Here is a 24,752-nt window from a genome sequence, read left to right on the forward strand (position 1 = left end):
TCTTCAGTTGTTCTTTGTTTGTGGGTCTTTCTGCCTTTAGTTTTGCCTTCAGCAAGTGAAATGCATGCTCAATTGGATTGAGATCAGGTGATTGACTTGGCCATTGCAGAATATTCCACTTCTTTTCCTTCAAAAGCTCCTGGGTTGCTTTTGCAGTGTGTTTTGGATCATTGGCCATCTGTACTGTGAAGCACCATCCAATCAACTGCATTTGGCTGAATCTGGGCTGACAGTATATCTCTAAACACTGCAGAATTAATCCGGATGCTTCTGTCACATCATCAATAAACACCAATGACCCAGTGCCACTGGAAGCCATGCATGCCCATGCCATCACACTGCCTCCACCATGTTTTACATATGACGTTGTGTACTTTGGATCATGAGCTGTTCCAAGCCTTTTCCACACTTTTTTCTTCCCGTCATTCTGCTGCAGATTAATTTTAGTTTCATCTGTCCACAGAATGCTTTTTCAGAACTGGTCTTGCTTTTTTAGATGTTTTTTGGCAAAGTCTAATCTGGCTTTTCTATTCTTCAGGCTTATGAATGGTTTGCACCTTGTGGTGAACCCTTTGTATTTGCTCTTATGAAGTCTTCTCTTGATTGTAGACTTAGACAATGATACGCCCACCTCCTGGAGAGTGTCCTTCACTTGTCTGGATGTTGTGAATGGGTTTTTCTTTACCATAGAGAGGATCCTGTGATCATCCACCACTGTTGTCTTCTGTGGATGTCCATGTCTTTTTATGTTGCTGAGCTCACCGAGTGCTATCTTCTTTCCTCAGAATGTACCAAACTGTTGATTTGGCCACTCCTAATGTTGCTGCTATCTCTTCATTTTTGAAGCCTTACAATGGCCTGTTTCACTTGCATGGACAGCTCCTTTGAACGCATGATGTAGGTTCACAGCAATAGATTCCAAATGCAAATAGCACACTTAGAATGAACTCCAAACCTTTTACCTGTTAAACTGATTTAGAAATAATGAAGGAGTACCCCACACCTGGCCATGAAACAGCTTTTGATTCAACTGTCCAATTATATTTGGTCTCTTGAAAAAAGGGGGATCGCTACTCTTAAGAGCTGTAATGCCTAAACCCTTCTTCCAATTTGGATGTAAGTACCCTCAAATTAAACCTGTGAGTGTGCACGTTCAGCCCATATACATTATATAACTATAGCTTGAATATGGTTTGGTAAATACCTGAAAAATCTAAGATTGTGCCTGTGTGCAAATATATATATATGGACCTAACTGTATATATCATATCATTTTATTGCAGGTTTAAAAAAAAAATCTGCTCTGCAGCCTGTAAGGCAGCAGATTGTGGGTGCAATGCCAGGCTCTTGTCAGCTGTCTGCCAGTACCTTATACAGGCAGACAGTTACTGAATTGCAGGAAGAATCAATGAACTATGAGAGCACAGGATTGGGGGGAGAGGAGGCAGAAGCTGGAACATGTAACATGTCCAAAGGAGAACGTATCCTTTAAAATTTCATTTTTGCCAGAGTTGGGCTTTAAATATCAGCATATCCTGATAGTTTAGGTGACTGCAGTGTGAATGCGGCATTGATATATGACAGTAATAAGTTAGCTATAAAACACTCACTTCCCTTTTCCAGTACAGAGATCCCCATCTGGAATAAAGCATACAGCAGATTTATTCATTTAAATACACAGTAATTAAAGTCTAACTAAAGGCAAAACATTTTCCTTTTGTTTTGGATAGAGTGGAGAGGGATTAGAACACCTGTTAGGTTTTTATTGCTCTCTGTGCCCCTATTAGGGAGACTCACCCCTCTATTTGTCCTGTTTGCCATTATCATTGAAAGTGAAAGCAAAAGAAACCCAAAATTTTGGATTGTCCCCAGAAAAGTAATAGAGGGGAAGTTTTTCAGTGGGGTCCCCAAAGAATTACCTTAAATTTGCAAGATATTCTCACCTCCTGTTTTGGCTATGGGACAGGAAGTGAAGGTAAATTTCCCCAAAGGGACGCAGATGGCAAAAAATAAATTGACAGGGATTTTAACCCTCCCGTACTCTATCCAACATGAAAAAGAAGTTTTGCCTACAGTTCTACTTTAAAGTGGTTGAAAACCTCAGACATGAAATATGAGCAGTGCATATCCCTCTATAGGTTTGTAATTTTCTCATTTAAGAGTACCAAGTGTCATTTCAGTCTGCTGCCTTGTTCCTCTGCTATCAGCATGAATCAATTCTGGCAAGTTTTCTTGACACCAAGAGAAAATTGGTGACAGGTGAGGGAGCTCCAGCAGTTTGACAGCCTCAGCTCAGATTCTGTGAACTGTGTGAAAGGGGGTGTGTCCCTTCCCTCCAATGAGCTCTCAGAGCTCTTCTAACTGATCTCTGCAGTGTGTAATTTCAGCTCTCTGCCCACTTTTTTTCTGAAGTCTCAGACAAGCTTTATAATATCTGGACTTTGAAGGGCTGTAGAGACGAGAAGACTGCAGATAAACATGTACAACTTATCTACGAGGATTTGTTTCATCTGGTGTGTATCACCTGAGGCTAGTCACTTCACTGGGTATATGTAAAGGTTTACAACCACTTCAAGGAACCCAATTTCTTTATAAATTATAATATAAAGCAATGTATGCTTTAAATAGCTTTTATTAGGAAATGCAAATACTCATTTTTTTTTACATTGTACAAATGCCCTCATTGAAACATCTTTTGCCCTAACAAATTGCATATTGAAAGCTTTTCAGAAAATATCCGCAATAACTTATTTTTTAGAAAGCTTTCCATTTAACAATCTGACAAAGTGCACTGTTAGTGGTGATTAATTAAGGTCAATTAACCTCAAGGCAGCAATAATGTTCACTACGTGTAATGTGCAGTGTAAAGAGACTTGTATGAAGAGTGTAAGAGACTTGTTGAATGCTCTAGTGCAGAAAGCAGGAGTGACCTTAATTAATCAACCACAGAGAACATAGCCTAACAAACACTGCTGTGTTCATAAACTCAACTAGGAATACATTTGCAGTGTTGTGACATTAGAAATGGCAATGCATCCCCTGTACCAGCATGGAGATTCTGCTTCTGTCATCTTTATGTGACTTAAAAAAAAAAAGAAAAAAAAAGAAAAAAAAAAAAAAGGAGGCTGGATTTTAGAATCTAATTGGCAAATGGAAGCTTTTTCTACATGCCACAGAGTATAATAATTGGCATCAAGTAAAATGCTTCCTTCAAAAATGAACTGTGTCATAACACATGGTCTGCGGTTCTCTTGTATTCTGCAATACAGCAGGCAGCTAAGCAGAGAGGTTATAGGAGAGACGGTAGTAGCTGGTATATACCAAGTAGTGATATACTGTAGGATAGGTTAACCTGCATTCTTTCAGCTAGTAATAAACATTGCAGCATTAAGGGCCTATCAACTGATGCAGTGGTTATGTACAGTATAAGCCAAAACAATGCAAGAATCAAAGAAATTAAAAGTGATACATGTCACTGCAGATGAGAGAAACAGAAAGAAACAATGTTAACATGTATGTCAAATTACCTGGTAAAACATTCTTTAAAGATTCAAAACAACCAAAAACACTAAATTGACATTACTAAGGCTTAATAATGAGGAGATCTCAAAACAACTGCTTTAACATTAAACAATACAGTAGATGAATGCTGATTATGTATCTATTTATTGCACTATAAAAGCCCTCGGCATGCTCCTTATGCAAGGTAATGGTACGTCTTGGAGTCTTGCTTGTCCCTTTCCATGTAGTCTCTGTCTATTAGGGACTCAATCCTTTTCTTTAAGTCTCCAGGCTGGAAGAAAACCATTCAGAATTAAATGAGGATGATCAGAGCATATGCTTTCATTTACATCAGCATTGTAATAACAAAACAAACAATTCTTTTTTGACAATCCAATATAAGCTTACTTAAAAAAAATATTTCATGTTATGAGTGCTACCTGTCTGCTGGCCATCTCTTTCCACAATTTCCTGGCCTTCCTGCATGCTTTGCAGCTTCTCCTCCGCTGTTAACTTTCACATTTTAAGGACTACACATCCCATGCTACCATGCTTCCTACAATCTGTGATTCCTGTTCTGACCCACCTCCTAAAACTCTTCCTCTCAGCACCTCTGTAGTTCAGAAGTCAGGCTCTGTAATTTCTGTGACACAGCAGCAGGGGCGGACTGACCATTTGGAAACTCGGGCATTGCCCGAGGGCCCGGGGTCAGTAGGGGGGCCCCATGAGATGCCCCTGGTACCTTTTTCATAGACTTTTTTGAGTTTGGGCAAGGACATGATCCCCTATTGCCCGGGGGCCCCATGAGTTGTCAGTCTGCCCCTGCACAGCAAACACGCTACCTTTGAGACCTGTGTTTCAGGTGTCATTAACCTATTATTGACACGTGCTGCAGATCACAACTGCAGTGCGTTCTGAATGCAGTGTGGGAAACATGCACGGAACATGGGTTTCTGGCACTTCAATCTGGTGTGAACCAGCCCTAAATGTGTGGGGATTTTAAAAAAAATGTACAAACTTGAAGATCATTCAGATTAATAGGAGTAGGCTAGAAAGAACTGAAATACAATGTGGAAATAAAGATTTGGTTTCACATTTTGACCATACACTATATTGCCAAAAGTATTAGAACACTTCACTTTACACGCACATGAACTGTAATGGCATCCCAGTCTTAGTCTGTAGTGTTCAGTATTGAGTTGGCCCACCCTTTGCAGCTATAACAGCTTCAACTTTTCTAGGTTTAGGAGTGTGTCTATGGGAATGTTTGACCATTCTTCCAGAAGTGCATTTGTGACATCAGGCACTGATGTTGGACGAAAAGGCCTGGCTCGCAGTCTCCGCTTTAATTCATCACAAAGATGTTCTATTGGGTTGAGGTCAGGACTCTGTGCAGTCCCAGTCAAGTTCCTCAACCCCAAACCATAGGATCGCCCATCCATGTCTTTATGGACCTTGCTATGTGCACTTGTGTGCAGTTATGTTGGAACAGGAAGGGGCCATCCCCAAACTGTTCCCACAAAGTTGGAAGCATGAAATTGTCCAAAATGTTTTAGTATGCCGATGCCTTAAGAGTTCCCTTCACTGCAACTAGGGGACCAAGCCCAACCCCTGAAAAACAACCCCACATCATAATCCCCCTCCACCAAACTTTACACTTGGCACAATGCGGTCAGGCAAGTACCATTCCCCTGGCAACTGCTAAAACCAAACACATCCATCGGATTGCCAGACAGAGAAGTGTGATTCGTCATTCCAGAGAACACGTCTCCAGTGCTCCAGAGTCCAGTGGTGGTGTGCTTTACACCCCTGCATCTGCCGCTTTCCATTGCACTTGGTGATGTAAGGCTTGCATGAAGCTGTTCAGCCATGGAAACCCATTCCAAGAAGCTCTCTACACACTGTTGGCCACATGAAGTTTGGAGGTCTTTAGATATTAACTCTGCAGACAGTTGGTGACTTCTACGCATGTCATTTTACGTGGCCTACCACTTCGTGGCTGAGTTGCTGTTGTTCCCAGTTGCTTCCACTTTGTTATAATACCACTAACAGTTGACTGTGGAATATTTAGTAGCAAGGAAATTTCATGGATGGACCCATTGCACAGGTGGCAATGCTTGAATTCACTGAGCTCCTGAGAGCAACCTATTCTTTCAGGAATGTTTGTAGAAGCAGTTTGCATGCCTAGGTGCTTGCTTTTATACACCTGTGGCCATGGAGTTGATTGGAATACCTGAACCCAATGATCTAGAGGGAAGTCTCAATACGTTTGGCAATATAGTGTATATATGCATTAAAATGGTTGAACTGGTATCCAATGATTTTCCACCAATGGCACGTGTAACTGCAAGTTAGAGACAGGAGACAGAAAATCATTTCATGCAACACTAACCTGAATATCCAGTAAATCAAAGCAGATTGCTCTGCTGATGTGCAAGGTGAAGGGTAAACCATATCAGTCAATCAACTTTCAGTTTTGTGCAGCTATCAGTTAAGAATCTCCAGGTTTAGGTAGCAATTGGCATGTAAAAGTATGGACTGTATTCTCTCATATCTCAGTGTCTGAAAGAATTAAAGTGGGTCTAAAGCTTAAACATTTTAACCGTAATGCAATCTCTGCATTAAGGTAAAAAAATGTTTAGGCAACCATACCACTCTCTCACCCCCCCCCCCCCTTATACATCCTTAATCGATCCAGTGGTTTGCCCATGTATAGCGGCTCTCACAGGCTTTGCTGAAACAGTGGGAGCTATTGGCTTCCTCTGCTGTCAGTCAAATCCTGTGATTAAGGAGCGGAGGGGGCGGGGCCAAGCCACACTGCCTGTGTTTATAGGCGCAGGTGTGCCACAATATGAAGCGGCTGCCTATGGTGGCACACTGAGGAAAGGAGGAGCCAGGAGTGCTGATGGGGGAACTGAGAAGAAATGGGGGGGGGGTGCTCTGTGCTTATTATTTAAAATATATATATTTTTACTCTACATTGACTTTAAAGTATTTGTCCATCCAAGACACAGATAGAGTAATAGTCAATGAGAAAAACAGACAGAAACAAAAACGCTTTTCATATATAGAGAACAGGAAAGCTAGAACCCTGGTCAGAGCTTTATTTATGTGTCCCTGTTGCATATTTTCCCTTCTGTTTGGTGAAACCACTGTCAGTAAAACAGGAAGTAATCCCTTCAATAGAGCTCCGGATAATGGTAAAACCTGACAGAAATTCTAATACATCCCCACTCTATCCTTAGCTAGAACAGAAAGTTTCTGGTTTTACATACATTTTAAGATTTAGCTGTTCCCTTTCTTCTAAACACTATGGGGTTGATTTACTAAAACTGGAGAGTGAAAAATCTGGTGCAGAGTGCATGGTAGCCAATCAGCTTCTGACTTGCTTATTCAGTTAAGCTTGGACAGAAACCACCCGAAAGCTTATTGATTTCTATGCAGAGCTGCACCAGATGTTGTACTCTCCAGTTTTAGGTAATCTCCCCTATGAGCGCATAGGCAGCTTATAAATGTTCACACAGCAGTGACATGCAGTAGATAAGCAGTTACTTCCTGTTGGGGGAAAAAAGAACAACTTTGCAAGACATTAGTGAGAAGAAGCAAGAGTCTGGCTGTTGCTCAACACATAGCACAACACTCACAGCCTATTATTGGCAACTACATGTAAGTGAAATGAAACCGCTTTATTCATCTACATAATGTCCGTTTAAAAAAAAAAAAAAAAAAAAAAAAAAAAGCTTGCCACTGGGAGCTGAAATTATGTCCAGTAATCAGAAGGTGCAAAAAAAGTTAGAAACAGAACAATCTGTATAGAATTGCACAGACTCAATTTTTGTTTTGTAATGATAACATATGTCTTGCACCAGACAGGTTTTAGGTTCTGAGCTACAAAATGCTCAACATTAAAAATCCAATTGTTTTCAATGGTGCCACACTTGAGTGCTCAGGAACCTGTTGCTCAAAAAATACAGGAGCTTCTTTTTCAGGCATATTTGGGCATTTGTCGCACCACAGACCTCAATTGGAGAGCCTGAAAAAAATGTGCAAACACAAGTTATACCAGGCACTCCCATAATAGAAATCTATGCAGCCAAAAACACACAATCATGTCCAGATGACACTTCTGTAAGGCACACTGCTCCAAAAATGTGCAAAAAAACGCACACAAATTTCCTACCATAATAAAAATGCTATATACCTAAAACAAAAATGTTACAAAAGATACATTACATTAAAAGCAGTGTTTCTCAACCTTTTTTTCAGTCAAGGCACCCTTTAAAATGATGGACAATTTCAAGGCACCCTCTAAAAATGTGGAAAGTCTCGAGGTACCCCATTCTAAAATGTAAAAAAACTATTCTAATAGGACACACACATAGGACACCCAATGTTAGAGGTGATTTAGTCTTCCAAATCAAATATACTAGTCAGTACCAGTGTGAAAAAGTGTATCAAAGTTTTTCTCCATCACTCAGGTAATGTGACTCCAGTGCTGGTGAAGAGGGGAAGGGGAGGCAGATGATCAACGCCCTCCTTATCAACTGATGATGTGATTGGTTGTTTTTTATGCATTTTGCTAAGGCACCCCAAAAGAGACCTCAAGGCACCCCAGAGTGTCTGGGCACCCTGGTTGAAAAAGGCTGCATTAAAGAACTAAGAGTACGTATGTCAATTTTCCAAATGCTCAAAACCACATATATGCAATATGTAACCTTATTGTAAAGCTTTACAGTTTTTTGGGGGTTTTTTTGCTTTTAACTGCCATGTCAGCTAAAAACAGCCAGGAAAAAAAAGTTGGCCATCCTCCTACAAGGCACCTGTGAAGTCAGCGGTGTTAAAAATATTGATCCCTACTCAAGCCCACTCATTCTAAGAATATTCAGTTATACCTTCCTCAAACCATTAAAATTCATCTTCAAACAGAAATCAAAATCCTACTAAATGCTGGAAAAAAAAAAAACCTTTTTCCTTTGTTAGAGATGCGCTTCCATTTTGTAACAAGTGTTCTTTAAAAGCTGCCTTCAGACAGTAGTAGACCTACTACTTCCTGCTGAGACGACCTGTCACCCCCTGCCTGTTATCTATGCCGGTCCGATCAACATACATTTGTCAATCAGGATCAAGGCAATGCTGATGTAATCAAGCCAGTGCTGCCTGGTTTAGGCCTCATGTACATTGAATGTTTTTGATTCTGCTCCTAGGGGCATTTTTTTCTGCCTCTAAACACCCCTGAATGTTAGCCTATGTGTCCATACACACACAGGCAATTAGAAGCAGAAAAAAACCCACTGCCAGAAAGTCCAGAAGCAGTAGATTCCTTCCCTTTCCCCCCATCCCCTCCTTGCCTCCAACCCCCTATTCCCCATCTTGTCATCCAACACTTTTTTTAATTTTCTTTTTAGCTCCCTTCTTCATCTTTTTCTTCCATTCTAATTTCCCAATCGTCTTTCCTGGTTTTTTTTTTTTTTTATCTTTTTGGCCTAGGCCTTGTTAATTTTCCCATGGGGAACAGGACCCTTAGTAGGTTTCTCCTCTTTTTTTGTATTTCTACGCTCCTTACTCTGACACACATAGGCGGTCTTATCCAGTTATAATGTTTTTTATTGGGTAAAATGTTTTTGACTGTCAATATCCAGGCTTTGGGGTTTGTTACAGACCATACAGATTATACAAGTGAAAGCAAACACCTGAAAGACAGCATGTGTAATGTACTTTGTGCATTCAGGGTTGGAGGTGCCATGCTGTCTGGGGTGGGCTTCCTAGCTTGTCTGGATGCCTGGCTGTGGATTAGCTTACAGTTAATTAGATCACTGTTAGCCGTTAGTTGTACGGTTTACTGTTTGCACTGTTTAGGATAATGTGATCAAGCTCTTACCTAATCAGTGTGGGATGTTTATCTCAATGTGTAATATTTGTTTTTTGTTCATGTGGGGACTGCCCTTATTTTTGAAGTGTATAAAAAACTGTATTTCTGTTCAATAAAGTAGTTCCAGTCTTGCACCTAAGCTTGTGTCACATAGTCTTGGGTGTGATGCCCAGCTATAATAACTTGGTCCAGTTCTCTGACGGAATCATCCAGTCGGGGTCCGTCACAGGGTTCTATACATTTTTAAAATTTTGGGTTTGCGGTATTGTTCTGGAATAACTCCTTAGTAGTGATTTTGTTTGACTTTTGTATGCTATGCCATTATGCTGACAGTATCCGTTTTCCCTATCTGTATGAATTATTAAAATTCTCTTTAACCTCCCTAGCAGTCTGATTATGTCAGTATTTCTATGCTCAAAGCGGTACTTTTTTTTGCATGGAAATATGTAGTTTTTTTATTGTAGGCCTGTAATTTTTAGGAATAACTCACTGAAATCTGTCCGAACAAGAGCCTAGTAAGCATCCCGGGTATGTTAAAATTTGAAACACGAATCATAAATTATAATTTAATAAATAATCATAAAAAATAATAATATAATAGTAATACATTTAATTCAATAATATAATCAAACCAAAAACACTGAAATTTGAAATAGAGCGCCAAGTTCGCACATCACTGAGCAAAGTCGCAAAATCGTTTTCAGTGTCTGATGACGAATTTCCCCACGAATCATTATCACTCAATTCTGCAAGTAGTTCTAATTTACTATCGCTGTTCTCTAGCTTATCCAAAACTGTTTTTGACCTAAAGGGACGCTTTTTGGACACCATGGACTTTTCTCAGTTTCAAGGCAGAAAGAACAGTAAAACTGCGGGCAGGGCACAGGACAAAGCACTAGGGACAAAATGTATGTGAAATGGTTTGATACAGTAATGGTTTAATATGTGATTTTAGTGAATTTAGTGAATGTCACTTTTTTTAAATTTCCTGCCAGTTCCGTCCACGTACGTCCTGACGTCGCAGGGAACGGAACCCGGAAGACGGATGCCGTAATCGGCCGGAGGACTTTTAGGGGACACTGCAGGGGGGACATTGCGGTAGCGCAGGACAAGGTAGGTGATCGAGGGATCCCGGAGCAACGCTGCAGTGTATTCCCAAGTGTAGCTCGGGGTTACCGCTTGTGATGCTGAAACTTTACCCCGAGCTACACTCGGGAATACCATCTAGGGAGGTTAATAAAGCTATTATTGAAAAAAAAAAAAAAAAAAAAGCACAACAAAAAAAGTCCATTGTGCATGAGGCCTTAACTGCAGTTTCTCCCACGCTTGACTCTGCACAACACCCTAAGGGAGCTGAATGTGATGCAGAGCTTCTTTGTAGATGCTTTCTACCGATGGCAGCACTGAAAGAATCTTCAGCTGGAGACTGATGACTGCCCTTTCACAAATTAAGTCATAGGAGGCACATCAAAACTCTGAGCTTTAAAAAAAAACAACTTTTCATAAATCAGTTTATAAAAATAACTATTTATGTTTAACGACCCTTTAACACTTTTACACCGAAGCAGTTAAGTAGGGCTAGTGAATCATTATGAAATGAAGTGGTAATATCTCATTATTTTGGAGCAGCTTGCAGTACAGAAGCTGCCTCCAGGAAGTACAGAGAAAAAGAAAGTAAACACTGGCGGCATTAGCAATTCATAGCACTCCTCAATGTGAAAAGATACGCACTGAAAAAATAGACAAAGCCACATTTACCTTTACAGGGAATTTTAGTTGATTAAAAATCTCAGACACAAGAAGATTGTGTGAAAGAGTTTTCCTCATCTTCATAATGCGTACAATAGCTGCATCGATCTGGTACTGTCTGTCCTGGAAAACCCTCTCTGTCGTATTAACCTGTTCTTCCACCTAGGAAACAAATACCTCCTCATGTTACATTCACTGTTACATAAATGTATTCTATTAATATTTCTTACTCTAAATGAGCCAAAATACACACAAAGAAGTGATAGCACACAATAATGCTCACCGTTTCCTTCATTTGGATCTGGTTAATTTTAATCCGATATAACTTGTGCTTAAAGTCTGTTTTAAAGATAAACTTGTCTCCATTCTCAATATCTTTACCCTTTGGTAATTTATTTAGTACCCTGGCTTTCCCACATGCCAGTGACTGCAGAGTTCTTCTGAGCTCACTATCCTCTGTAAAGAGAATACAATGAAAATATTAAATGACTGAAAATCTATGATTTTTTTTTTTTTGTTAAACAACAAACATGGTATACTTACTAGAGCACAGAGCAGCCCCTATCTTCCTCTTCTTTTGTTTCCTTGCCAGTGCTCCTGGCTCCTCCCCTATGCGGAGTGCCCCCCATAGCAAGCCACCTGCTATGGGCACTTGTTCATGTTCACTTCCAAGCCACACTCTGTGTGTCAATTGACACACAGAACTCAGCTCAGCCCACCCACTGCTTCTCCTCATTGGCTGTGATTGACAGCAACAACAGCCAATGGCTTCCGCTACTGTCTCTGAGCCAATGAAGACAGAGAGAGTTGAGAGGGCTGTTGCTCTCGTGCACATCGCTGGATCGAGGTCAGGCTCAGGCAAGTATAAAGGTGAGGCTGGGGGAAAGCAGACCACAGAAGGTATTTTTACCTTAATGCATTAGGTAAAAAAAAACTTCTAGCTTTACAACCACTTTAATCTTTGTTAAACTTTATGTTCCACATCTCAACTCTTTGGTGTTTTATTTAATACCCGAGCTTTGTCACCTGTCAGTGAATGCAGAGTCCATCTTGGTTTGCCCTCGTCTGTATGAAGCGCACAATTAAAATATTAGCAGGCCATTTCCACTTAGTATTTTCCAAAAAAGCCACAAATTGAACTTTCTTGCATTCTCATCTATAATTTATGATCAGCATGCTACAATCTATCTATTCCACAAACATTTGGCCATATAGTTTATATTGCACCTTTAAGGAGGATAGAGCTTCCATGTGGGCCTGGTCTCTGTGCATTGCTTTACACATATGTCATATAGTTGGGAAACTCAGATAGTTTAGCATTAGGCATCGAACTTATCAGAGGTCCGTTGACACCACAGGGTGGCTTCAATATATAGTAACATATGTATGCAACTGAGACCTCTTGCACACTGCTGCCTAAAAATTCAGCATTTCTAGGCATACAGGCAATTTCTTTTTCTTTATTGATCAAAATGCAGCCCCTTGTTTCTAACGTGCCTGTACACACGTGTGTAAACATGCGCTGCATACTGAGGAGTCAGAAAAAAAAAAAAAAAAAAACCACATACAGTAATCTGTTGCTGCTTAGGTCTTTTTTACACAGGTTTGCATTTATGCACCCAATTACAGTACGTGCAAATATATGTGTACATGTGTTAACTTGTTAATTTGAAGAGGTCAGAATTGCATTCTGGGAGGTAGAATTAAATTTACTTGTGTACACATACAAGCAAAATAAATGCAAGAAATGCTGGCCAGGAATACTGATGTTCAAACAACAGTACCATCTGCACATACAGTAAATAGTTTACTTTTTTTTTTATTTGAAGTGATTCTAAAGGCTTATTTTTTTATTTTTATTTTTTTTAATAACAAACATGTCCATAATTACCTATTGTGTTAGTGGTTTTGCACAGAGCAGTCTGGATCCTCTTCTTTTCAGTTCCTCCGTAGGCTCCCCTGGCCCTTCCCTCCTGTCGGGTGCCCCCACAGCAAGCAACTTGCTATGGGGGGCACCTGCTGCTCCGTGTGTCCATTCACACACAACTCGGCCCTGCCCCCCCTCTCTTCTCACTGGCTGTGATTGACAGCAGTGGGAGCCAATGGCTCCCGATTCTGTCTCAGCTATTGATAAGAGAGAGTCCCGGGATAGCGGAGACTTCAGTGCACATCGCTGGATCAAAAGAGGGCTTAGGGGAGTATTAGGGGGGCTGGGGGTGATGCTGCACACAGAAGGTTTTTTTTTACCTTCAAGCATGGAGAATGCATGAAGGTAGAAAACCTTGAGCCCTTACAACCACTTTAAGCTGAGCAGTATAACAGGTTAGTTAGTTTTTTTTTTTTTTGCTGACTAACTTGTATGTGTTAGGGACCCCTTTCAACATTTATTTTCTTTTTTTGGAACTTCATAATAAAAAGTATTTTTGTTAGTATTTTTAGGAGAAATAATGTGACTGCATTGCTAATATGGCCATGTTCTTAAAAAGATAAAGTAATCTCACCTATTCCTGTAGCCATTTTAATTTCTTCAAAACTGAATTCATCTCCCTCATTGAACATAAGCAGCACCAGTGTTTGAAACAAAGACACCTGGAGTTCTTTCTTTTCCTATAGAAAACACATAAAAAAGACATTAGAAAACACAAATTAAATATCGGATTGGAATGTTTACAACCACAATCTGTCTCTTCTAACAATATATGGCCCTAAAAAGCCAGGATCACATAACAGATGTTTATTTCAGAGGGATGTTCTGCTTTACCAACAGCCTTAAATTGTTACTAAACCCAGGACCCTGCATTAACTATATCTGGTCTCCCACAGTACACAGAACATGGAAATGCAATTATTTTAGTAAATATAAACTGTTAAATACATTTTCTCATCAGCAGTTACAGCAGTCTTGTGACTTCTATCAGGATCTGACCAAGCACTGGTTAAAGCTTGTAGAAAGTTTTCATTCTCCTCTGACTGTCCTATGAGGCTGCATGACCCCCTGGCCGGACAGTGCTGATTGGCTCTGTGCTGATCACATGCACCCCCCACCAAACTGAGCATGTGCATAGTGCCTCCTAGGCCTCTACACTATCAGCAGATGCATTGGGGATAGTAAAAGGAAGAGAAGATCATAGAAGACAGGATCAAACAGCCTTTTTACACAGTGCAGAGGATTAACCCCTTAGGTTCCATAGTGAGTATAACAAGCATGCTTTACTGCATAAATAGACTGATTTTACTGTTGTGGGTTTAGTAACACTTTAATCAAATTTCCCTCTAAACTACTCAACAGTAAAAGCGCATCTAAGGTTTCCACAATGAATTTCAATTATTTCATGTCAACCTTTATTAATCTGAATGATCTTGAGGCATGTAAAACATACTTTGTGAAGAATCCCACACAGTTACTCCCTTGAATTTTGTGACACATAATCACTATGCCCTGTGAGTAGGTGCTGCTGTGTCACACAGAACAGGGATCCTAGTGTGCAGGCAGCAAGGTACCATGGGACATGTAGTCTTTAGAAATGGAAAGTAAACTCAAGGAATGGGCAAAGCAGAAGTTGTGAAGCATGCAGGGAGTCCAGGAAGTTGTGGAAAGAGATGGTCAGCAGATAGGCAGAACTTACAGCATAAAAGGAGATTTTTCAGGTAAGCTTATAGCGGATTGTCAAAAATAACTATTTGTATTACTAATACAATGCTGATGTTATTAAGTGAAAGTGTAAGGTATGGCTAAAATTCTCTTTTAAAATAGAAAGGTGCATATCACTGTAGGATTTGGATTTTTACATTATCACTCATGCAATGGACCTCTGCTTTGTAATGCAGTTTATATAATCTAATAACCTGATGCAGTTAACATATGAAGTCTAGTTAAAATATTCTTTCACATAATACCAGATAGTTTGTTAATTTTCTATGACAGTTAAAAATGTGCTATTTCATTTTGTCTAATATTGGACTGTAGGTTAGACCTATAAATGATGCAGTTTAAAAACATTTGCAATAGAAAAGAAAAAAAATCAGGAAGGGTCCAAACATTTTGTCACATCATAAATTACACTGTGCATGCTTTTATTCTTTGGAAACACAATGCAAATTAGAATTCCCACACAGGGATTCTGTTACAACTATTCATACTTTTGGTCCTCATAGCAGAAACAGTTTTCAAAAAACCCAGTCCACAGTGCATGCTAACTTTTGGAAAGTGACTTTATTTGCAGTGAAGCTAAATGGGTTGAGCTTCACTGTCTCAGAACTAGTTTAACACTCGGAAGTCTAACAATATCTGCTGTCATTGGAGGAGTAAAACTTCTTTTCAAAAAGGAGAAAAGCAAATAAGAAAAATTCAATTTGAAGATGACTCATGCTATATGTTGTAAGGCTCCTTCCAAGTCAGTTGTGTGCTAAAGAAAATCAGAACATATCTTGGCCAATGCATAAGAAGAAAGAGAAATTTGAAAACATGAGTTTTATAGTGTGTACATATGGAAAGAAATGGATTTTTAAAGTGTACTGAAAAGCATATTTTCACATTTCACACTTTGTGATGTATAGATTTGATATATACAAGTGACTGTATTCTTACAATTTAGTCTATTGATGGCACATATACAAACAAGCACAATTTTCTAAACTGATGGCATATGGTTTAAGCTAACTGCAATGACTATACCAGCTGACACGTGCAAGAAAGGGAAAATTCCTATGCTTCATGTAGCAGGCAAAGCAGGACCAAAGGTTATTACAGAGGAAAAAAAACAATTATCACAGCACACTGGTGTGAAAGAATAACCTCTATATTTATCTGCAAATTGTAAGTTACAAAGTTCCCAAATTATCCAGCTGGCACAAATTTCTGCTTAATTACCATTACATGAATAAAAATGTTTGGCAATAGATGTTTAAAGTCAGAATGATTCAATTTCTTGTGAAGGTCAGCAGATTCAGATTTGTGACACACCAGAATATTTTAAGAGAAACATTTAAACTGTAGGTGGACAACAGCGGCCTGACAAACAGCAATGTCTGTACATTAGACACTGTTAAAAAGCTTTTTAGTTAAAGTGGTTCTAAAGGCAAGAGATGTTTCACCTTAATGCATTCCCTGCATTAGGGTAAAAAAAACCTTCAGTAGCAGCTCTCCCCAGCCCTCTCAAACACTTACCCGAGTCTTCTCTCGATCCAGCACTGTGCCCCTCTGCAGCAGCTCTTCTTCCCTCTTCCTGTATTTACAGGAGGCTCTGATGACAACCGGAGACATTGGCTCCCGCTGCTGTCAATCAAATCCTATGACGACAGAGTGGAGGGACGGGGCCAAGTCATGCAGTGTGTGTCTATGGACTCATACAACATGGCTCGGGAGCACGACTGCCCCCACAGCAGCTGACTTGCTATGGGGGCACTTGGAGAAGAGGAGGAGTGGAAAGCGAAAACCATTGCACAGAGCAGGTAAGTATAACCTCTTTTTTATTTTAGGAAAAAAAATAAGGTTTACAACTGCTTTAAAGAGAAGTGCAGGGTTAAAAAAAAACCAAAACAAACATTCATATTCACCTATGTGGATTCAGCATCGATCTGATGCTGCAACTGTCCCCTGCCAGCTCGAACACTGAGAACTTAGCGATCACATGCTGTGCTGTGAAGAGGGTGGGAGCGGCTGGCTCAGGCTCACAGTGGCACACTGAGAAGCTGAACCAGATGCCAGTAAAGCATCTTGGAGGATCCGGACAGCATTTGTTGGGATCCTTGTGTTACCTGGACCTGCTTTGTGATGTCACCCAACAGCAGGCTTTAGCACACTGTCAGCTGAATCTGGATCCCAGGAGTGCAGAATGAAGTGCACTCCTGAAACCCTCACAAGAAGTATGACCATAAGAGCTTTGGCCATACCACTGTCAGTAACCGACTCTCTGCACTGCCCCTCCAACGCTCAACAAAGTGCTGGGTTGTGAGTGGCTGGCTCATGCTGTCAACAGCATGCTGAGGCTGAGCCAGCTGCCCATCCAAGCATCTGGGTGGATCCTGAAGATGGGATCTTTCCAGAGACTGGACTAGCTGAGTGATGTCAGCGGGCTTTAGCCCACTGTAGGCTGAAAATGGGTCACAGGAGTGCAGAATGAAGTGCACCCTTTTGTATTTCAATGTTTTTATTAATTAATAACAATTAACACAGGAGCAACAAATCACGCCAACGCAGGGGCTATTAATTGCACATAAAAGAAGTAGAAAATTAAAGAAATCAGTGCTCTAACATCAACAGGGCAAAAGATCGCCCACGCAGGGGCTCTCAATGGCACTTAAATAACAAAACATAAATATAACACTGATAATAACTCAGACTAAAGGCAGCTATCCACTGCCACACCAAAAGCAGAAGTGCACCCTTTTGATCCATAGGAGAAGTATAGCCAAACTATCTTTGGCCATACTTCTCCTTTAATAAATAAACAAACCTACATACTCACCTCCATGCTGCAGCATTGGTGTGATGCTGCAACTGCCCCACACAGGCTCTAAGATAGAGAATGGAGCAATCAGATGGCTGCTGATCACTCAGCTCTCAGTCTTCTCAGAGAGCAGTGACTGTCAGTCACCGTTCTCCGCTCTGCCCTGCCTGTGTTTACTAGAATTCCAAACTGGAGAGGGGGCAGGCACAGTTGACTATGGCTCTCAGCTACATGCTGAGCCAATGCAGAGAAAGTTGTCAAATAGGCAGCTGCGTGGATCTCAGCAATATGGTCTGGATCCTTCCAGAGTCTGGAGTGGCTCTGTGTTGTCAGCTGTCAGCAGCTGATTCTCAGTTACAGGATGGCAAAAATAAGTGCACTTCTGTAACCCACAAATGAAATATGGCTAAAAAAGCTTTGGTCATACTTTTACAGCTCTTAAGGTATGTCGGCTTTTATTCCTAATTAACAATCCATATTCCCATCGCACACAATCCTGGAGTAAGTTCTAAAACATGCCATCACATGCCTGATGAAGGGGTCCTGCGCGGCTCCGAAACATTGCATTCTTTTGCTTGTGATGTGATCATGCTTCAATAAAAAAATTGTTTGGACTTAACTCGAGGATCATTGGTGTTCTTGCAAATATTTACACTACAACGCTTTTATTCCTAGTCACAGATATTGACATTCTATCGAAGCAAAAATAAGTAAAAAATATATATGGAGTTAAAACGAATTCAGCAAACTAAGTGTCTGTGAGCTTCAAGATGTTACACACATTTATTTTTAGCCATGACAGCTTGACAAACTTGTTTGAGCAATTCTGTATCATTAAGCTGTGGTTAAGTGGTTTGGGTAACAAGATGTAGATAGAATTAAGTATCACATGACAGGGCGTATTGTGAAAGACTTGAGAAGTTGGCAGGAACTAGGTGTCTTCAACTATTAAAAACTGCCAAATGTGCCTTAACATCATGCACCTAATTTTTTTAGCCAGCAGCTTATAATTCAAGGAAATTGCATAGGTTCCTTAGTGACAGATTGAACCTTGAGATCAGCGACAGAAGGTATAACAACTGCTAAACTGACATAAAACTGCTTGTCTTACCTTCACTGAATACTGCATGTCAAATGATCAGCAGTTCCTGACATATAGGCAGCTGTTTCATGCACTATCAGCAGTTACGTAAAGCATATGTGAATACTCACCTTGTAAAACAACTAATTCAGTTTAACTTAGAAATGAAAGGCAAAACATTTGTGCATAGATATAAAAAACATTATACATACCTTTTTCCTTTTTTAGAATTGATCACATGATGTCTGTTCTCAGCTGCATAAGGGACTTGGGGAGGTGAGGATAGAGAAACAAAACTATACTGATTTTCCCAATGAATGGCTGTGCAGGGTGGGGAAGGGGTGTGTCAACACAAGGTTGACCACTGGAGGACAGGGAGGCTGAGCTGACCATGTTGGAAAGGGTGTGTTTTCATGCCTATCATGGTCAATTTAAAGAAAGCAGAGGGATTTGCAGGATCACCAGGTATTTCACATAAAGGAAGAATTACAAAGAGGGCAAAGCACAGGGCACAACATATACCTATCAGGATCCAATATGATAAAGTGAAGCACTACAAAAAATAATAATAATGATAATAAATTTCACCTCAGTGCTTAATTGTTTTCTAGCATCCTGGAAAATGCAATTGTTTTAGTAAATATTAACTGCTAAATACATTTTCTCATCAGCAGTTAGAGCAGTCTTGTGACTTCTATCAGTGTCCAGCTGAACACTGGTTAAAGCTTGTAGGGGGAGTTTTCTTTCTGCTCTAGGAGGATGTAGAACCCCTGACCTCTGTCTGGGACAGTGCTGATTGGCCCTGTGCTGATCACATGCACTCTCCCAAGAAAAAAAACAAAAACCTCTCTAGCAATACACACCAAACTGAGCATGCACAGAGTGTCTCCACACGTATGTCTTATTAGGAGATAAGAGGGAGACACTGGAAGAAGGGGAAGATCAGAGAAGTCAGGATCAAACAGCATTTTCCCACAATGCAGAGGATTAACCCCGTATGTTCCACAGTGAGTATATCAAGCATGCTTTACTGCATATACATACTGATTTTACTATTATGGGTTTAGTAACACTTTAATAGAAATCATAAAAAATAAACTATATTCATGCTATTAATCAAATACGTATATGCAAGTGCAAACCAAATATTTACATAAACAGTATCTCACAGAAGTGAGTACACCCCTCACATTTTTGTAAATATTTTATTCTATCTTTTCATGGTACAACACTGAAGAAATGACACTTTGCTACAATGTAAAGTAGTGAGTGTACAGCTTGTATAACAGTGTAAATTTGCTGTCCCCTCAAAATAACTCCACACACAGCCATTAATGTCTAAACTGCTGGCAACAAAAGTGAGTACACCCCTAAGTGACAATGTCCAAATTGGGCCCAATTAGCCATCTTCCCTCCCTGGTGTCATGTGACTCCTTAATGTTACAAGGTCTCAGGTGTGAATGGGGAGCAGGTGTGTTAAATTTGGTGTTATCGCTCTCACTCTCTTACTGGTCACTGGAAGTTCAACATGGCACCTCATGACAAAGAACTCTCCGAGGATCTGAAAAAAAGAATTGTTGCTCTACATAAAGACGGTCTAGGGTAAGTGCTCAGCGTCATATCCAGAGGTTGTCTTTGGGAAATAGACGTATGAGTGCTGCCAGCATTGCTGCAGAGGTTGAAGGGGTGGGGGTTAGTCAGCATGTTAGTGCTCAGACCATACGCCGCACACTGCATCAAATTGGTCTGCATGGCTGTCGTCCCAGAAGGAAGCCTCTTCTAAAGATGATGCAAAAGAAAGCCTGCAAACAGTTTGCTGAAGACAAGCAGACTAAGGACATGGATTACTGGAACCATGTCCTGTGGTCTGATGAGACCAAGATACACTTATTTGGTTCAGATGGTGTCAAGCGTGTGGGGCGGCAACCAGGTGAGGAGTACAAAGACAAGTGTGTCTTGCCTACAGTCAAGCATGGTGGTGGGACTGTCATGGTCTGGGGCTACATGAGTGCTGCCGGCACTGGGGAGCTACAGTTCATTGAGGGAACCATGAATGCCAACATGTACTGTAACATACTGAAGCAGATCATGATCCCCTCCCTTTGGAGAATGAGCCGCAGGGCAGTATTCCAACATGATAACGACCCCAAACACACCTCCAAGACACACTGCAAACCTTTCCTTTTGTGCACCTGCACATGATCACCACTCAGTGTCCTCTAACTCCTCACCACAGGTTTTAGATCCATATAGCATACAGGTCAAATATAGCCTCTCCACTTTTAATGGTTGTGTGTCAGGGTACACTTTCCCTTCACTTCAAGTCAGGCTCAACATATAATATTCCATATGACATATAAATCAGTCTCAGCCTTCCCTTTTTAGGGGATTAATCACCAGTAAGTTGCTCCACTCTCCTCAAGCTCAAACAAACCCAATTCTTTCATAGCACTTTCCATAATAACATGTCAACTTTATTAAAACCATTAAAAATACTCACAGTTATCAGTGCACCAAATCTGGTGCACTGCAGTCTAAAATCTCATGCATGTCCCCTTTAAAGAAGGATAGCAATTAGCTCTGGTTTCCTCTGTGTCTGGTCACTTTCTGGTAGCATGATGATGTCACTTGACTCCACTCTACATGTTAACATCACATGACTACCTCAGGGGTCTTGTACTGCGTAGGGTGGAGCCAAGTAACGTCATCACACTACCAGGAAGTGACTGGACACAGAGGAAACCAGAGCTAACTGCTATCCTTCTTTAAAGGGGACATATAGTATATGAGATTTTATACCACTGTGCAGTTGGACTTCGTACACTGAAAAATGTGAGCTGGAAGAGAGTGGAGCAATGTACCGGTGATTCCTCCCCTTAAAGAGGAAGGCTGAGACTGATTTACAGTTGTGTTCAAAATAATAGCAGTCAGACATCACTAACGTGATCAATCACTGTTTTTGCTAGAAATGATATTTCTACATGGCAAATAATTTACTAGCAGGTATAGTAGAGTAATAGAAATCCAACAGACCCAACAGTCATGACATGCATGCTGCTGATTCTGTGTAATTGAATCACTAATTGAAAGGGGCATGTTCAAAATAATAGCAGTGTGGAGTTCTATTAGTGAGGTCATTCATTCTTTGAAAAACAGGTGGCAATTATTGCCCTTATTTAAGGAAGGAAGGCAGCAAATGTTGTACATGCTGGTTACAGTGCATTTCTCTCTGAAATTCTGAGGAAAATAGGTCGTTCCAGATATTGTTCAGAAGAACGGCGTACCTTGATTAAATAGTTGATTGGAGAGGGGAAAACATATAAAGAAGTGCAGAAAATGATAGGCTGCTCAGCTAAAATGATTGCAAATGCTTTAAAATGGCAACCAAAACCTGAAAGACGTGCAAGAAAGCGAAAAATTACCATTCGAATGGATAGAAGAATAGCCAAAATGGCAAGGACTCAGCCAACAATCAGCTCCAGGAAGATCAAAGAAGGTCTAAAGTTACCTGTGAGTACTGTTACAATTAGAAGACGCCTATGTGAAGCCAAGCTATCTGCAAGCAGTCCCACTGTTGAAAAAAAGACATGTGCTGAAGAGGTTACAATTTGCCAAAGAGCACATTGACTGGCCTAAAGAGAAATGGCGCAACATTTTGTGGACTGATGAAAGTAAGATTGTTCTTTTTGGGTCTAGTGGCCGGAGACAGTTTGTCAGACGACCCCCAAACACTGAATTCAAGCCACAGTACACTGTGAAGACAGTGAAGCATGGTTGCGCAAGCATCATGATATGGGGATGTTTCTCATACTACGGTGTTGGGCCTATTTATTGCATACCAGGGATCATGGATCAGTTTGAATACATCAGAATACTTGAAGAGGTCATGCTGCCTTATGCTGAAGAGGAAATGCCCTTGAAATGGGTGTTCCAACAAGACAACGACCCCAAACACATTAGTAAACGTGCAACATCTTGGTTCCAGACCAACAAGATTGACGTTATGGAGTGGCCAGCCCAATCCCTGGATCTTAATCCAATAGAAAATTTGTGGGGTGACATCAAAAATGCAGTTTCTGAGGCAAAACCAAGAAATAGAGAAGAACTGTGGAATGTAGTCCAATCATCCTGGGCTGGAATACCTGTTCACAGGTGCCAGAAGTTGGTTGACTCCATGCAACACCGATGTACAGCAGTTCTCAGAAACAGTGCTTATACAACTAAATATTAATTAAGTGATTCAAAGGAAAGCAAAATCTTCAAACATTTTTCAGTTTATACAGTGAATGTTTGAGTTTGTAAAGAAGAATACAAACACTGCTATTTTTTTGAACAGTCTAATATTCACTTTTCTTCAATTTTTTTAGAGGAACAACACAAATTTGATATATTTTTCTTCATGTTTTGATTTGGAATAGAATGTGTAGTGTTCCCAATGCATTTGTGTGTATGGAAATAAAAGCTATTAGAAGGATTTTGAGCTTTATTCACTTTTTTCAACACACTGCTATTATTTTGAACACAACTGTATATGTCCTATGGGATATTACTGTCAGGGAGCGAGGAGCCAGACACACAAGGAGGTGCAATTAAAGGTAGGTTTATTATACAAAAACAAGACAGAGTCTATGCAAGTCCAACAGCAACAGCGGATGATTTGGTAGAACAGTAGCCAGGAAGGATGGTCGCCAGAGCCGGGGTCAGAAGCCAGGAAGGATGGTCGCCAGAGCCGGGCTCAGAAGCCAAGAAGCCAGGAAGGATGGTCGCCAGAGCCGGGCTCAGAAGCCAAGAAGCCAGGAAGGATGGTCGCCAGAGCCGGGCTCAGAAGCCAAGAAGCCAGGAAGGATGGTCGCCAGAGCCGGGCTCAGAAGCCAGGAAGGATGGTCGCCAGAGCCGGGCTCAGAAGCCAGGAAGGATGGTCGCCAGAGCCGGGCTCAGAAGCCAGGAAGGATGGTCGCCAGAGCCGGGCTCAGAAGCCAGGAAGGATGGTCGCCAGAGCCGGGCTCAGAAGCCAGGAAGGATGGTCGCCAGAGCCGGGCTCAGAAGCCAGGAAGGATGGTCGCCAGAGCCGGGCTCAGAAGCCAGGAAGGATGGTCGCCAGAGCCGGGCTCAGAAGCCAGGAAGGATGGTCGCCAGAGCTGGGCTCAGAAGCCAGGAAGGAGCCGGGGTCATGGTCGCCAGAGCCGGGGTCAGAAGCCAGGAAGGATGGTTGCCAGAGCTGGACTCAGATGCCAGGAAGGATGGTCGCCAGAGCTGGGGTCAGAAGCCAGGAAGGAGCCGGGGTCATGGTCGCCAGAGCCGGGGTCAGAAGCCAGGAAGGATGGTTGCCAGAGCTGGGGTCAGAAGCCAGGAAGGAGCCGGGGTCATGGTCGCCAGAGCCGGGGTCAGAAGCCAGGAAGGATGGTCGCCAGAGCTGGGGTCAGAAGCCAGGAAGGAGTCTTGCCAAAGCCAAGTCGGTATCCAGGAGAGCAATGAGAAACTAAACAGGAGCTTGCTGCTGTGCAATAGACAGGACACAAATGCAATGGACAGCTACAAACAGCAGACTTATATGTGATAAGCCGCCACCTCCTGGAAGAGGAGCCGCAGAGGGCTGAAAGCATAAAGGATCCAACAATGCTTTGCAGACACCTAAGATGGATGCCAGCACATGGAGCAGCACAAGCCCTGAGGAAAGGTAGGACCTTGACAATTACCCAGAGAGCCTGAGTCTGACTTGAAGTAAAGTGTATCTTGCTGAATACATTTTCTTGGATATTGTTTTGATGTGGGAACACATGACAGTGTGAGCAAGCTGCAGTATTACATTAAAAAAAAACAGATTGTAGTGCAGGAGTTTTTATGCACATATCAGAAAAATTAAATACTGGAGTAACATTCTTTAAAGGAGACCTTTCCTGAGAGTAAATTACTTTCTGATATGCAACATTATGTTCCTGGCAGTAACAGGGTTAAAAGAAATCTTTCTTACTGGCTACTCCCTGCTGACTTCTCATTCTATACTTGCTAGCTGATTAGCTATCACCATGACCATCTTGACTTAAATACTTTGGATCACTAGCCCAAAACAAGCATGCAAATAACCACATCTGACTATAATATG

At 41.1% G+C, this 24,752-nt stretch overlaps 1 protein-coding gene across 3 annotated transcripts in view; it reads right to left on the reverse strand.

Moving 5' to 3' along the window:
- Positions 1 to 2,614: 2,614 nt before the first annotated feature.
- Positions 2,615 to 24,752, reverse strand: part of CUL4A (cullin 4A) — a 116,011-nt gene continuing 93,873 nt past the window's right edge. For all 3 annotated transcript variants that reach the window (XM_089693554.1, XM_089693555.1, XM_089693556.1), the window contains exons 18-21: positions 13,621 to 13,726; positions 11,403 to 11,575; positions 11,129 to 11,281; positions 2,615 to 3,793 (exon numbers count right to left, since the gene is read on the reverse strand). In XM_089693554.1, the coding sequence (XP_089549680.1) occupies positions 3,698 to 3,793; positions 11,129 to 11,281; positions 11,403 to 11,575; positions 13,621 to 13,726 (528 nt within the window). In that variant the 3' untranslated portion in view covers positions 2,615 to 3,697. The remainder of the gene's footprint in view (positions 3,794 to 11,128; positions 11,282 to 11,402; positions 11,576 to 13,620; positions 13,727 to 24,752) is intronic.

The sequence above is a fragment of the Staurois parvus genome, unplaced genomic scaffold (assembly GCF_062004578.1).
Source record: "Staurois parvus isolate SC_StPar_1 unplaced genomic scaffold, SC_StPar_1.0 ptg000634l, whole genome shotgun sequence".
In the NCBI taxonomy this organism is placed as follows: Eukaryota; Metazoa; Chordata; class Amphibia; order Anura; family Ranidae; genus Staurois; species Staurois parvus.